General features: G+C 41.9%; 1 protein-coding gene across 5 annotated transcripts in view; it reads left to right on the forward strand.

Moving 5' to 3' along the window:
- Positions 1-14379, forward strand: part of ADGRG6 (adhesion G protein-coupled receptor G6) — a 170657-nt gene that overhangs the window by 147907 nt on the left and 8371 nt on the right. For all 5 annotated transcript variants that reach the window (XM_019488390.2, XM_014605563.3, XM_019488389.2 and 2 more), the window contains 5 exons: positions 14-282; positions 3134-3248; positions 3844-4127; positions 8461-8562; positions 11513-11665. In XM_019488390.2, coding sequence (XP_019343935.1) covers positions 14-282; positions 3134-3248; positions 3844-4127; positions 8461-8562; positions 11513-11665 — 923 coding nt within the window. The remainder of the gene's footprint in view (positions 1-13; positions 283-3133; positions 3249-3843; positions 4128-8460; positions 8563-11512; positions 11666-14379) is intronic.

The raw sequence follows: 14379 nt of genomic DNA on the forward strand, positions 1-14379 counted from the left end.
TTTGTCTCTCTAGGAAGCTACGAAGAGATTATCCCTCTAAAATCTTAATGAATTTGAGCACAGCCCTGCTCTTTCTTAATCTGTCCTTCTTGCTTGATGGTTGGATTGCATCATTCAACATAGATGGTCTGTGCATTGCCATCGCTGCCCTCCTGCATTTTTTCCTTCTGGCCACCTTTACATGGATGGGACTGGAAGCTGTTCACATGTACATTGCTCTAGTAAAAGTATTCAACACCTACATTCGGCGATACATACTGAAATTTTGCATCATTGGCTGGGGTAAGTTCAAAAGGATATATTTTGTATAATATATAGGTACTAAATTATTATTGTGTATTATTTGTGCCATCAGAACTGCAGTGATTAGACTCATAGGCTGCATCCAGATGAGCATAGTTGTGTGGTATGTAGCACTGTAGACACATCTGCAGTGCCACATACTGCACATTCAGCTGTTTAGTGTGCTGCAAGATAGCAGCATGGGAGGTTTTTTTTGACCTTTGGATATCCAGAGGTCAAACAAACCCATGCAAAAAAAGAAAAAAGAGTAGAGTGGCACATTTGGGGGCAGCACACGCTGCTCAAAACCGGAGCTTGGCCAGCTGGAGCCATGCTCTGGCTGCCGCCCATGCTCCAAGCAGCAGGATTACCACTCCTGCAGCCCCAGGAGGCCCCCAGAACCCCAGGTAAGGCTGCTAGGGCCAGCCCAGTGCTGGCCTTAGCCTCTTCTACCACTCATGGTAACCTGCTGCATGCCAGAGGTCACATAGCATAGGCATTCCCCGAGGACAACTAGCAGCAGCAGCACAAGGTATCCTGCTGCTAGGTGTCCCTGGAGAACCAAATGTCCATGCTCATGTGGATGCTGCCATATATGGTAAGTGCAGAGTAAATATGTAAGTGGCAGCCATTGTCATGAAGAGCCTAAAACCTCAAGAGATGAGAGACAGAAGGTGAAGTATTACCTTTCCATCAGTAGAGCATTAAAGACAAAGAAGTTAAAGACCCAATCCAGTCTCTCCTTTGTATTGACTTTCAGTGGACTTTGAATCAAATCCAAGGTTTCTTGCCAAAGAATACATTCTGTGGCAGAATTAGGAACTGAACCAAAATTTCTCAGTGTTGGTACAGTGGTTTAACCACAAGTAATCTTTCCAGTCTTAAGATATTTTAACATATAAAAGTATTGCTGGAAAAATCACTGTAGGATTCATGAAGCAAGACAGCTCTTTATTTTTTCTGTATTGGATATATTTGGCTCTGTCTTTTGTGTTTAAAATACTGCAAAGCACACAGAACAGTTAGCCTCCTGACTAAAGTGGCAATCACAGTCCAATTTAATCAAAATTAGTCTAGGGCTGTCAAACGATTAAAAAAAATTGATCGTGATTAGTTGCACGATTAAAAACATTAGTCATACAATCACACAACTAAAAACACAAAATTATACGCAGAAAAACTCAAAATTATGAAAAACTAGGCAGGTACTTTGTATGGTTGGAGGGTGTGGGGGTGTGGAGGGGAATTTGTGAAGGTGTGGGGCCTATGGGGGGGGGGCAGTTTAGAACCAAGACAGGGGGATCCCCACACTCCCTGGCAGGATGCGGGGTACTGTAGGTCAGGAGTGAGGGGCAGCAGCAGGGTTTGGGAGTGAGGTGCACGCACACGCACACACACACACACACACACACACGGCTTCCTGAAGGTAAGTCTGTAGAGGGAAGGGGTGGGTGGGCAGATTGAAGCCCCTATGGTGAAGGAGGGCCTAGGGCAAGCATGAATGGGACCTGGGGCCAGGGCAGATCATGGGACGGAGTCACAGGAGGCTTGTCCAGGAGTGCGGGGGTCACAGCTCCCCACTGCTGCGCACACCCCCAGGGGAGGCCTGGAGGGCACATGCCCCCAAGATTTGTGTGCAAGGGTGGAGGCGGGCTGCCTGCAGCCAGCTGGGGCTCTGCCTCCTGCTTCCTTTGCCCCAGGAGCCATGCGATCCTATGTTGTGCCTCTCACCACCAGGCAGGCAGGAGACACATGGTGCAGCCAGCATACAGCTCCCAGGGCAAAGGCGGGAGGGCACGGAGCCCCAGCCCATAGCAGAAAGCCCACCTCTGCCCTGCACACAAATGCCCCTCTATGACTGAAGAGTAATTACAGTTTATTCATCCAACCGATACTTCCTTATCTTGCTTTAGAGATGTGAAAGGTTAAATGATTAACTGTTTAACCAATGAGTGTAGTGATAACGGGTTAGCTTACTGATTATCTTTAGCTTGGGCCAGATGCAGTCACAGAAGCAGGGAAGGGAAGCCCTGTGGTGTCCTAGTGGGAATCAGAAGTTAGCAGGGCATGCAGGAAGGAGAGAAGAGTGAGGAGTAGAGGAGGGGGAGAGAGAGGGGTGAAAGGGGTGTAGTACTCCTAGCCTAAAAGAAAAACAGAGAGCAGCTTAATGACTCATCAATTAAACAATTAGCTGCTGGTTCACAGGTGCTTTCTCCCTTCCAGCACAAGAGTTTCACATGGGCTGTGTTGCCCTGCTGGGCTTGCCTTCTCTCCAGTTCTTACCCAGTCAGAGGGCTCTGGGTGGCTCCCAGCTGCAGCTGTGTCCAAGCTGCTGTATTATCAGTTAATTGTTTGACGAATATAATTAAAGGAGGTTAAACAAATATTTTTAAATTATATTTACATCCCTAGCTTGCTTGCAAGAATATTGTGGGAGATTGTATTAAAAGCCTTGCTGAAGGTGGGGTATATCATGTCTGCTGCTCTCCCCACATCCACAGAGCCAGTCATCTCATCGTAGAAGGCAATCAGGTTGGTCAGGCATGACTCCCTTGGTGAATCCAAGGTTAAGTCAGATACACAATGTATGACATGTACGCAGTGTTGTGTACCTGCAGCTTCCATTGACTGCAGTGAGACTTGTAAGGGCTTGCTGAGTAATTATTTATTTTGTGTCCTTTCTCTATTCTGTGGGATGACACAGAGAGATCTGGAATTATATAGCTACATCAAGATATTCTATTCTGATGCAATAGGTTGCAGCTCTTGATGTCATTCTGATTTGCATAGAGGTCTCACATTTGTAGAGTTTTTGAAAAGAAAATCACCATAGTGTTGTCTTGTATTACAGGTTTGCCTGCTCTAGTGGTGGCAATTGTTTTGGCCAGCACAAATACAAATGCAGGTCGCATCTATGGGAAAGAATTATATGGCAGAGATGCTAACGGGCAAGGAGGAGATGATTTGTAAGTAATTTTTAAAAGCATTAAAAGTCGGTGTATGCATTTGGCAAATAATTTGGGAGTAGCCAAACTGCTTTCATAAAGCTCGTAAGTGCAAAATCAAAGCACGCAGAAAACCAGGTCATTATCTCCTAAGTTATTTATAATTGAATCTTTTTAAAAGTGTTGAAAAGAATTTCCCTGTGAACCAAACCAGTGTAAAAAATATCACTTATACTGCTGAAAGCAAATAAATCTTAACATTCCTATTTCATATATATCATATATTTCAAATAAAGAAAAAGCATTGCAAGAGTGGACCACATTTCCCTCAGGCTGCATCTATATGTTAAAAGTCAGTAATTTTTTTGATGAGTCTTATAAAAAAGTAGGTGTAACCTTTATGCTCCTGGCAAGATACCAGTGTATCCCATAGTGACATTTAGAGGCTCCAGAGTATTACTCTGGTTACAGAAACAAAATTTGAGTTGTTACACAGGAGACATTTTGTGCAGTAATGAAGATAGATATAGAATAACCTTGCTTATCTTGATCAAAATAACCAAAGAGGAGCATAGTTTCCAATGTCTAAGATGATGGCATTTTGTTATTTTTACAGCTGCTGGATCAAAGATGGCACTGTCTTTTATGTGACTTGTGCTGGCTACTTCGGAATCATGTTTCTCATGAACATTGCCATGTTTATTGTGGTGATGGTGCAGATCTGTGGAAGGAATGGGAAGAGAACAAATCGGACCTTGCGGGAAGAGATCCTGAGGAATCTCCGTAGTGTGATCAGCCTGACTTTCCTGTTGGGCATGACGTGGGGCTTTGCCTTTTTTGCTTGGGGCCCCTTAACTCTCCCTTTCATGTACCTCTTCTCAATTTTCAATTCCTTGCAAGGTAAGGTGAATTCCAGTTCAGTAAGCAATGCAAAATAAAGCTGCTGATGTTATGGGAAGAGCTGCCCCAGCATCTTGAGAAAGTGACTTAAAGCCAAGTTTTTTTAAAGATAAATACTTGCTCTAATGTGCTGAGTCGCTTTAATTCTCTCTGTTTCTCACTTTCCCGTCTATAAAACAGTTAAACCCGTGCACACTATAAGGCTCAGTTTAGTCGTGATCATGTATAGTTCCAAGTCCTTCCAATAACATGCACTCCATGGTTACCACTACCCCTTTCCAATACAGTTTGAAATATACCAAGAATATCCAGAATACATGGCAAGAAAGATTGAGATTTCCTTTAGTGCAGAATTACAAACGTAGGAAATCCCTTTACTCAGTGTTTTCCCTTAGGGAAACTGCAAAGCTTATAAATACTTGTTAGAAACTATTGCCAGATCATTAAAACAAATCTCAGTTCTGCATTGATTTACGGTGAATAGACAGTAGAATGATATATGAGACCAGCATGGCTTTGGCTCTATTAAATTCCCAACAGTTTAAGGAAACTCCAGTGACTACAGCAATCCGTTTATATCAGTTTCTTTATTGAAGGTTAGGGTATTTTATTTTTCCAGCCTTGTTCATCCTTCAGTTGTGGAAAATGCTGTAAATTGTAATCAAGTCCTAGTACATTATAGAACTATGCAACTGACATTTAAAATGATTTAAGTTCAAAGCTGATTTGTGTATGTGCCATACAAAGCAAGAGCCTCCATCTCCCAAAAAAATCAATAAGAGTGTAATTTATGGAAAGCTTATTATCCCACAAACAAATAAACGCAGAAATGAAACTACAGCTTGCCAGAGGTCAGCAAAATAGCTTCCCTTCACGGAAAAAAGAAAACTCACTTAATATTTGCACTATGTGGATTACTTTCTATCTGCTATAGATGAGACAAATTTACCACTAAAATTTATTGGGCTTTCATGGAAAGAGCATAATGTGGTGGTTTTTTTGGTTTGGTTTGGTTTCAAATTGAGATGCTAAAGAAAATGGCTAAAAGGTGGTATCTACACGTGCAGCCCAATCAGGCCTCTGAAAACTAATAAACTCCACAGCAGTATTTACAAGTACTACCCTGCTGCAGAATATTTTACTCCATGGAAATGCATGTGTAGACACTGCTGGGGCTGGCTGGGACATGAGGATGCTTCAGTGTGAGGCCCACCTGCTGGCTAACCCCACACTGGAGCATCCGCGTGCCCCAGCCAGCCCCTCTGCAGCACATTGAGCTGGGCTGGAACAGCCCCAGACTGGCAGGCTTATCCCCTGGGTCCCCTGCCAGCTGGGGCTGCTGCACCCCGGCTGAGTGTGCAGTGGTCCTGGTTGCATGTGTAAACATGGCACCTGGGAGCACTAAACTCTGGTGTGTTATATGCTGGATTTTATAGCTGTAAATCAAATTGCACATGTAGATGTGCCCCCCTGAGAATAATTACAGACTAGACTCATAGAAACATAGGACTGGAAGGGAATTCAGGAGTCATCTAGTCTACCTCCCACATGAACACAGCTTTTAATCCTACCAAAATTATCCCTGATACATCCCTATCCAGCCTCTTAATGCCACAGAAGGAATTCTACAGTTTATCTAAGCAGCTTGTTCCAATACTTAGCTGCTCTACATAGAGGAACATTATTCTGGGGTTTAACATGAACCTTCCTTCTTGTCCTACCTTCAACAGCTAAAGAGAACAAGCTAAAATTCAGCAAATGTTCTCTTAGCCTAACTTCTATTGCCTTCATTAGACGTTTTATATATACAGGCTCAAACAATGAGTCTCAGTGGGAAAATAACTATTTTCAGTGGGAAAGTGATACACTTGCATTGAATACACATGAAAACAACCGTATTGTCAAAAATTAACCAAACCCCACAATCACCATTGCAAATACCTAATGAGTGAACACGGGGGAAAAACTGAAAATCAATTATTAGCTTGCTATGAGATATAGTATCTCAGTGCCAGAAAGATTTGCTGAAGCTGAGAAAATTCATAGAAGAGTAGCAAAATCACGGAGGCTGGAGACCACCAGGAAGTAATGAGGTAAAACCGACTAAAGGAAAATTTGGGAGTTGTATCAGGAAATATTTAGAACAGCAAACTCTAGTTCTCCCACAGGAATAAGGTTAAGCCCTGTTGTTGGAATAATTTGTAAGAACAGTGAGCAATACTGTAGTATTCACTGGAAATACTTCCTGCTTTGGCAGGCTGATGGATTAGGGACATCCTTTAACTCTAATGGCCTTTGGATCAGACCCTTGATAAATAAGTCTTTCTCACCTCTGACTTATATGAAACTGTATTGGTCATAAGTTATATCTCTAGACTCATTTATGCCTTGGCATCTGGTGGATGGTAGTAACTACTGGTATTACTGTTTTTCATCTTTTCATCTGCATAGGAAATGATCTTCTGGATGGTTTTCTTTCTTTGATACTCAGAGTAAAACGCTAGAAACATCTCTTTTTTGGCTACTAATTTTACATATGCCTGCACAAGCCAAATACTTTGTAAGTGAGAGCCAAGCTAGAGCCACCCCTGGGGTCTGAATTTGGCTCTCAGAGACAAGTTGTGTCATTGACACACACTGTTAACTTCATGAATGATAAAATACTGAAAAGTATATCTTAAGGACTAAGCCCAAACATGGCAAAGGCAAAGGGATTGCATCCATTTTTCTTACCATACATTTATGTATTTTCCTTGTTTACCTTGGCATATTGTTCCTAATTTTCACAATATTTTAATTCTGCATTAAGTTTTATAATTATGATTGCAACAGTGCAAAAAGTGAAGGGGCACAGTAAGAACTAGACTGAGGCTTTAAAGCATATACTTAAGCATGTGAGAATGTGAACTTTTAACATACGTAAAGCACATACATTAGTGCTTCGCTGCATGAGGGCCCAAGTACAAATTCAGTCTTTCTGAATATATAAAGTATATCTGACAAGGGACTAATGTGTGTGAAAAAGAGGTTAATGGGCTTTTTCCCTTTCTAGATTATATCCTCTCATTCTTTTTATCAACCATCAATTCATTTGAAAATAGCATTATTCATTACTCAACTATCTTTACCACAAGCAACCAGGCTGCATCCACTCTGACCTCATTACCTCCAGTATGGGCACTGGTTTAAGGTTATAGAAGCTCAGGTTCATGACCAGTGTGCGTGCAAAGGGGCTTCATTACCCAGGGTTTCAGTGGATACAGAGCAGATTATTTTATGGATGGGAAAAATGCTTTCCAAATTACACATTGTCCTTTTGTTCTTCTATCCAAAAGTCTGTGGGCATTAGCCCATAGTATTACTCATGATGAGGATAAAGGAAGAATCTCAAGGTTCCCCAGTTAAGTGTTTTGGCCTGCAATAAGACACACTTAAATCACTTTGCAGATGTTATCATATATGGATCTGGCAGTAGCAATTGCCTCAGGTGTTCAGCATTGGGTTGGCAGTATCTCAGTAAATGAGAATGAAGCAGGGACCAGCCAAGGCAAAGAGAAATGGAAGATTCCACAGCTAATGACTGCCTATGAAGAGCCAAGAAACTACTTCTAGTATCAAAATTAGCACTGAAGTATCTTTGGGGAATGATTGCAGTTATGCCACCAACCTGAGTTGATGAATGTTTAGCAATCCTAGCAACTCAGGGCATTCTTAAATGTGAAGGCTATAAAAAAAAATGCAAAAAAATCATTGTTGCTACAGAACACACATGCGTTTGTGGACACCTTTACTACAACAATATGAGCAAACCAGGTAATTGCTTTTAGAAAATACTAGTCGTGTGCCCATGTTGTAGTCTACAAATATATTTTCTCCAGGTTTAGGCTTATTTTCAGGAAATGCACATGAAAATACAGGTGCTGTTTTTTGTGTACTTTTTTGGTACAAAGACCTCCAGCCTCCAGGTTGTAATAATACTGGCCCTGTAAGTCTGGTACCTGAAGAGTTAAACAGACTAAAAACTCCCTAATAGGAAAATATATCCCAGTACTTGGCTTCCGGTCTTGATTTTGAACTTTTCCATGGTTCATTCAATTCAAAGCAAGTTCTGAGGCTGTAAGAATTAGAGGACAAGTAAGCTTTCATTGGCTTGACCATATTTTACATTACACACCTCAGTGGTTCTGGCTGATTCCATTAGGAACAGGGGATACTGGTTTTCTTAATATGTTTCTGAAAAAAATATACATTTTTCTCCCTTTAAAGAACAATACTTCTTAATATTTTTTTAACCTTTTTATACTCTGCCACTCATTTTTTGCATTGCTTGCAGGTTTATTTATATTTATATTCCACTGTGCTATGAAAGAAAATGTGCAGAAACAATGGAGGAGACATCTCTGCTGTGGCAGATTCCGGCTAGCAGACAACTCAGGTAAAAACAGGCTCCATTCCTTAGACCCAGGAGTAAGCTGGAAAAGGCCGATGGGCAGCTTACACAGCTACACAATTCAGGCCACAGATGTGGAAAGAGCAAGGAGTATGATGATTAATAGTGTATTGTTTCAATAACAGCAGTTGCTGGGGGGTCTTTAGATAAAACTTAATAAAAAAAGTCTTGAGACCTTGCTTTAAGTTTGCCAGCTGGTAAGTTTTGTAATTCTGTAATCATGGTTATTGAAATCCCTTTCGTTTTCCTACAAGTCTTTCAGTATTTTAAAATGGGTAAAATACTTAGCTAGTGTAAACTGATTTCACCTTATTGATTATGGCAGTTTTATACTGGGTATTAATCTCACCCCCAGATAATATGAATATTTGATTTAGCATCATTGACTTGAGAGTATTTGGTCACTTAGGTTTTAAGTGACTGCCATAGGCAGTTTAGCTTCTGACATTTTTTTCCTAATGACTTTAATGCCTGCAGGAAATTACCACTGTAAATTGTGATCCACCTTACCATGTCAATTTATAATGAGAAAACGAATCATACCGTGAACAGGTTAACACAGGGTGCATCTACACATACATTTGATCTGAAAACAGTTTATTTGCAAGTAAATTATCTGAGAGTAAATGCTCCTGGGAAGGCATCTACACGTGCAGGGACATGGCTTCAGATTTGCTGCTCTTAGAAGCAAACTGGTGCAACTTTCTGTGGCCGTGCAATCAGTCATTTTGAAAAGCCAGCCCTGCTCTGCGCTCCCTGGCCAGCCATTTCCCTGGCCAGAAGCAGTATGCACGGCACAGGGGCAGCAGGCAACAGCTCTCTCCTCACTACCTCTGCCTATACACACCATGGCTGATCCAGCCCCTGCCCCTGGCAAAAATGACCAGCACCCAGGCTCCTGCTGGCCATCATGCTGGCCCTGCTGGCCCACTGTGCTGACCACCAGCTGGCCTATGGCTGTTTGGGCCCTCCTTGCTCCCTCACATACAGCAACAGTGCTGCAGTGTGTTGTCCCAGAGCTGCTGCCATGCAGCTGCCCCCTGGATCCCATCCAGCTGGCCAGACCCCAGCAGGGACTCCAGTGACAGGCTGCTGGATGCCATCAGCAGGGCTGCCCTCACCCTCCTGGGCATCCAGCCCTGCTGCCTCTGGGCCCAGGGCAGCCACGCAGCAAGGCAATGCCCCACAGCACCTGCAGGTTCCAGACAGGCTTCTGGGGCTGGGCTGCAGGCAGCTGGAGCTGGACCCAGTGCCCAGGAGCTTCCTGCAGTTGGGCCTGGGTACTGACAGGCCTAGCAGGAGCCTGGAACACCCTGCAGGTCTGGACAGCATGGGCCTGGCAGCCATGCAGCACTGTGGTGCCAGGCAGTGGCACCAGGGTACAGGCAGGCTGGTATGGCTAGCCTGCCCTGAGGGACACAGGGGCCTGGAGTACCTTCAGGCTATCTGCAGGTACCCCAGGACTCAAAATGCCTGCAGGCTTTTAAGGTCCTGAGGCTAGGGCAGGCATAGAGTTGGCCCAGCCCTGGGTGCAGGAGAGGCTCCCAGCCTGGAGCCCTGGGGCTAGCCTCAGGCTGGTCCCCTAGTGGCAGGGCTGATGGGGAGCAAATTTGCTCCTGGTTGGCATCTACATGTACATTACTGCACAGTAACTACTCTCAATTAAATTTGCTACTTGCATTTGCAGGTAGCAAAGTTACTCACGAGTAGCATTATTTACTGCATAGTAAGTGTGCGCACATGTAGACACACGCCTACTGCACAGTAAACTACACTACTGCACAGTAAATCATCTTGTGTATGTGCACCCACAGACTAGGAAAGAAGCACTCATTCTGATCAGACATCTAGATTATTTTATGCATTCAGTTTGCAGTGTTCATGCTCTAACTCATGAACTGGAAAATGAAGATGGATGGCATTATTTCCAGGTTCTTATGCTTCTTTTGATGATGGAAAAGAAGTTTGAAGGTTTTGAGGATATTCTTGCTGTCACTTTGTGTGGCATCATTACTTCTTATGTACAGGTGCAGTTAAAAGCACCTTTCTGCTTTTCCATCCCCATTTTTACCATGATTGAAGAACCTGGCCCTGATAGCATAGATCTCCCAGTAGAAGACACAAAATTATTGAGGGATGAGGATCTATCACCATATATGTTTATAAACATATGTGCACTGTTGCACTGTTGTGTTGTAGTTATAAAAAACAAGGGTGTGATTGTAAGTGGAGTTTTGTAAGCTAAGAAATGCAGATCAGGACCTTGAACCAACCAGGTAAACTAGAGTAACTCAGTAGTCCTGCATGTATTTGTTGTACCCACCTGATGTCTCTCACAAATTGTAAGTCCTGTACAGTAGAATACATCTCATTTTTTGCATGTACAGTCAATGCTTACAATAATGTGACCTCAAATCCTGATTATAGACCATTGGTGTAACCACCATATAAATATATAAAATATTATTTTTACTACCCTTTGGAACCAGTTTTAACTTTACCTATAAAGAACTCAGGACAGATTTGGACCTACCCTGAGTCTACCCAAATCTACTCAACATGAGCAAAATATGAGCTTGTTAGCTCAAGCTCACTTCAACAGATGGTGATGAAGTGAGCTTGAGCTCACAAAAGCTCATGCTATACATCTCTGGTTTTGCTAATCTATAAGGTGCAAATCTACTAAGACAGCTAACCACCTCTCTCTACACCTCTCTGACTTATAAAATAGAGAAAGCAACTATGGATATAGCATTCTTAAATATAAATATTTCTCTTATTTCTAAAGCAAATCCATGAGAGAAGAAACAAAGCAGGCAACTGTTTTAAGTAATATAAAAAGTGCATCTGATGCTTGAAATTTAAATAGCCGATAAAAATAGGAGCTTGGTTCCAACTGAAATGAATTGTTTTAAAACTGTCTATTCATTTTCAGACTGGAGCAAGACAGCAACAAATATTATAAAGAAAAGTTCGGACAATTTGGGGAAATCCTTATCCTCTAGTTCTATTGCCTCCAACTCAACTTACTTGACATCCAAATCTAAATCCACCTCGAACACATACTTCAAAAGAAACAGCCATACAGGTGAGTTATTTCTGATATGTCACAAAGTTCCTATTTAGATGTGGTGCTTCAAATAATGAACATTTATTTTTGGCATCCTAGGTAAGCCAGTGACTTCCATATGAAAGTAATACATAAAGATGTTACTTATCTGAGGTGAACTGAGCATTTTAAATTTGTGTTATTGTTTACTATGACTGCATTCATTTACTAAGGACTTTTTATCCATTCCCTGTATAGAGTGTCCAGTCAAACTGAATCATGCATCTCTCCGTATAGGGTGTCCAGTCAACTGAACCTGCTTCTTCAGAAGCAATAAGCATTCCCATAAAGAGTATAGGGTTCCCTAACCTGGTCAGATCAGATCACTGACCTGAACTTCAACCCCTGGATTTTAGATGTTGGGATGCCTAAGTTGGGGTGCCTCTGATGCCAGGCTGGTCCTGGCTTGCGTAAACCAAAGCACAAAGAAGTGAGAGATTCCCCAGATGACACAGGGTATGTCTACACATGCTGTTAATTCTATAAAGACTTGCTGACCATGTCTGTATGAGCTACTTACTTCACAGTAGCATGTTAATAGTGTGCAGTAGCTTGTTAGTACTGTGCAGTAGTGTCATGTTGCATGAACTGTGAAGCGACACTACTGTGCAGTAGTTAGGAGCTACTGCGTAGTTAGCATCACCCAGAAGCCATGCAGGAATACTATTGCTTAGTAATGCCAGTTACTGTGCAGTCATTTAGTACTTGGTTATGCAAGTGGGGAGCCAGGAGCTGAGCAGTGCCAGGACACTGGGGGGACAGAGAGCTATCCTGTGCCAGTGTTGCCTGGCTTCCAGATCCTGGAGGGGACCGGGAGCTGAGTAGCACTAGGACCAGGGGAGTTCCCTGTCCCCTGTGGCCCACTGGTACTGGGGCTGACTGGGAGCAAATTTGCTCCTGGTCAGTCTTTCCACGTGTGCTACTGTGCATTATCTACTGCGCTGTTAGTTTACTATCTGTATTTATCAGTATTAGCTAACTGAGTAGTAGACTCATTTACAGCACAGTAAGTGGTGTGCGCATGTAGATGGTGATGCTTTACTGAACAGTCAGTTAGTCTACTGCTCAGTAAAGTGTTTCATGTAGACACACCCACAAGTTGCTAATGGCAGAATTAGTAATAGAAACGAAGACTTCCTAGCCTGTCCCCAGGTCAACCTGTCACCTACTAAGCTATAACATATTTACTTATAATGAGACAAATGAAAGCTATGTGCATATTAATACTGATTTCCCAAAATATACACAATTATTTACCCTTTTACAGATATCATACATTTATTCCACAGCTAATCAGATATAAATTGTGCAATGACAAGTACATTCTATATTCCATTCATCTGACATAAAAATATGTTTATTTTAAGAATATTTTAATGATACTAGAACATTTTAACGGTACAAGTGGTTTGAAAACTGTTATACTTCAGACCGCCATAAAGTAGGGTCATAAACTGTGGATAACTGGCAGAAATACACAACAGGGTAATGGCCATTTGGGAGTGTAATACGAAATAGGATTCTACCCAAAATGCTGTCCCATTTTTGCAAGACAGGTTTCTTTTCTGATACTCCAATCTTCAATTCTGGTTATTTTGATGTGGCATAGTTCTAGGATTTACCTTCATATTTTTATACTGCCTTAGCACTTGGTTCACTCAAGTGGAATATAATTTTGTGGCTGATTCCCAGTGTTACAAATAGGTGTTGCCCCATTTAATTAAATCTAAGCAATTAAGCAACATTCAGGGCCTTCCAGAACTGTTTCCATTAGGAGGAAAAATTGGTTATATGACTCATGTGTTTCCTTGGTGTAAACTTCATTTACAAAGACCCTATAAAATCCTCTCTCCTTAAACACAGTGGAAACAAGCAACAATAGGCAATTTCACTGCTCAGGAATTCTTCAGTGCGCCACTCCAAGAAGTTCTGTGGCCACAAACTTATTCTTAGGGTCCAATTCATAACTGTTTCTCCAGGCCTTCAGTGTCCTTATCATCCTCATGTGGGCAACCAGACTCCTAGCACTTCAAATTTAGCTATGATATCTTGCCTTCAGTTAGCTGTGATAATGCCATGAGCCTGGGACAATGTCATGAGGTGACTTTTGTTTCCAAGTATCTTTATTATGGAAACAGAGGTTCCAGAATAACCATCAAGCTTCATAGCTTCTGATTTATTTCAGTAAGTTTACTGTTATTGTAGTGTTAATTCAGCAGACTGGTCACATGGTCTCTGAAGATCATGTTATAAAGTTGCCAAATTTTAGGTGTGAGACACTCATGTACACCTCTCTCTGATTCATCCACAACATAGTCTCAATTCAGTATGCCATACTGTTGCTTCACAAGTCCTGCTCAGGCTAAGGAAGCTGAGCAGTGAGTGCCCAGTACAGCAATTTTACACCAGTATTTTTGCTTTGTTACTTATGCCTAAAGATAAAAGCATGCTCAAAGTTAAACACTTTTAAATGTTTCAGTGAATTAAGCTCTTTGTGTAGAGCCCACAGTCGAGACCAAACATTTTCACTCCCCTGAATATGTCTGCAGTGCAATCTTAAAAATAAAATAAATAGAATGTACTAAAAAGAGGGGGAAGTGTTCCCAATAATCAAATTCAGGTAGAAAAAATAAGAAGAAAAATGTGAAACAAAAAAAAACAAACAAACAAAAGCCCAAAACAAGTAAAGAAAA

The sequence above is a fragment of the Alligator mississippiensis genome, chromosome 1, assembly GCF_030867095.1.
Source record: "Alligator mississippiensis isolate rAllMis1 chromosome 1, rAllMis1, whole genome shotgun sequence".
Lineage (NCBI taxonomy): Eukaryota > Metazoa > Chordata > Crocodylia > Alligatoridae > Alligator > Alligator mississippiensis.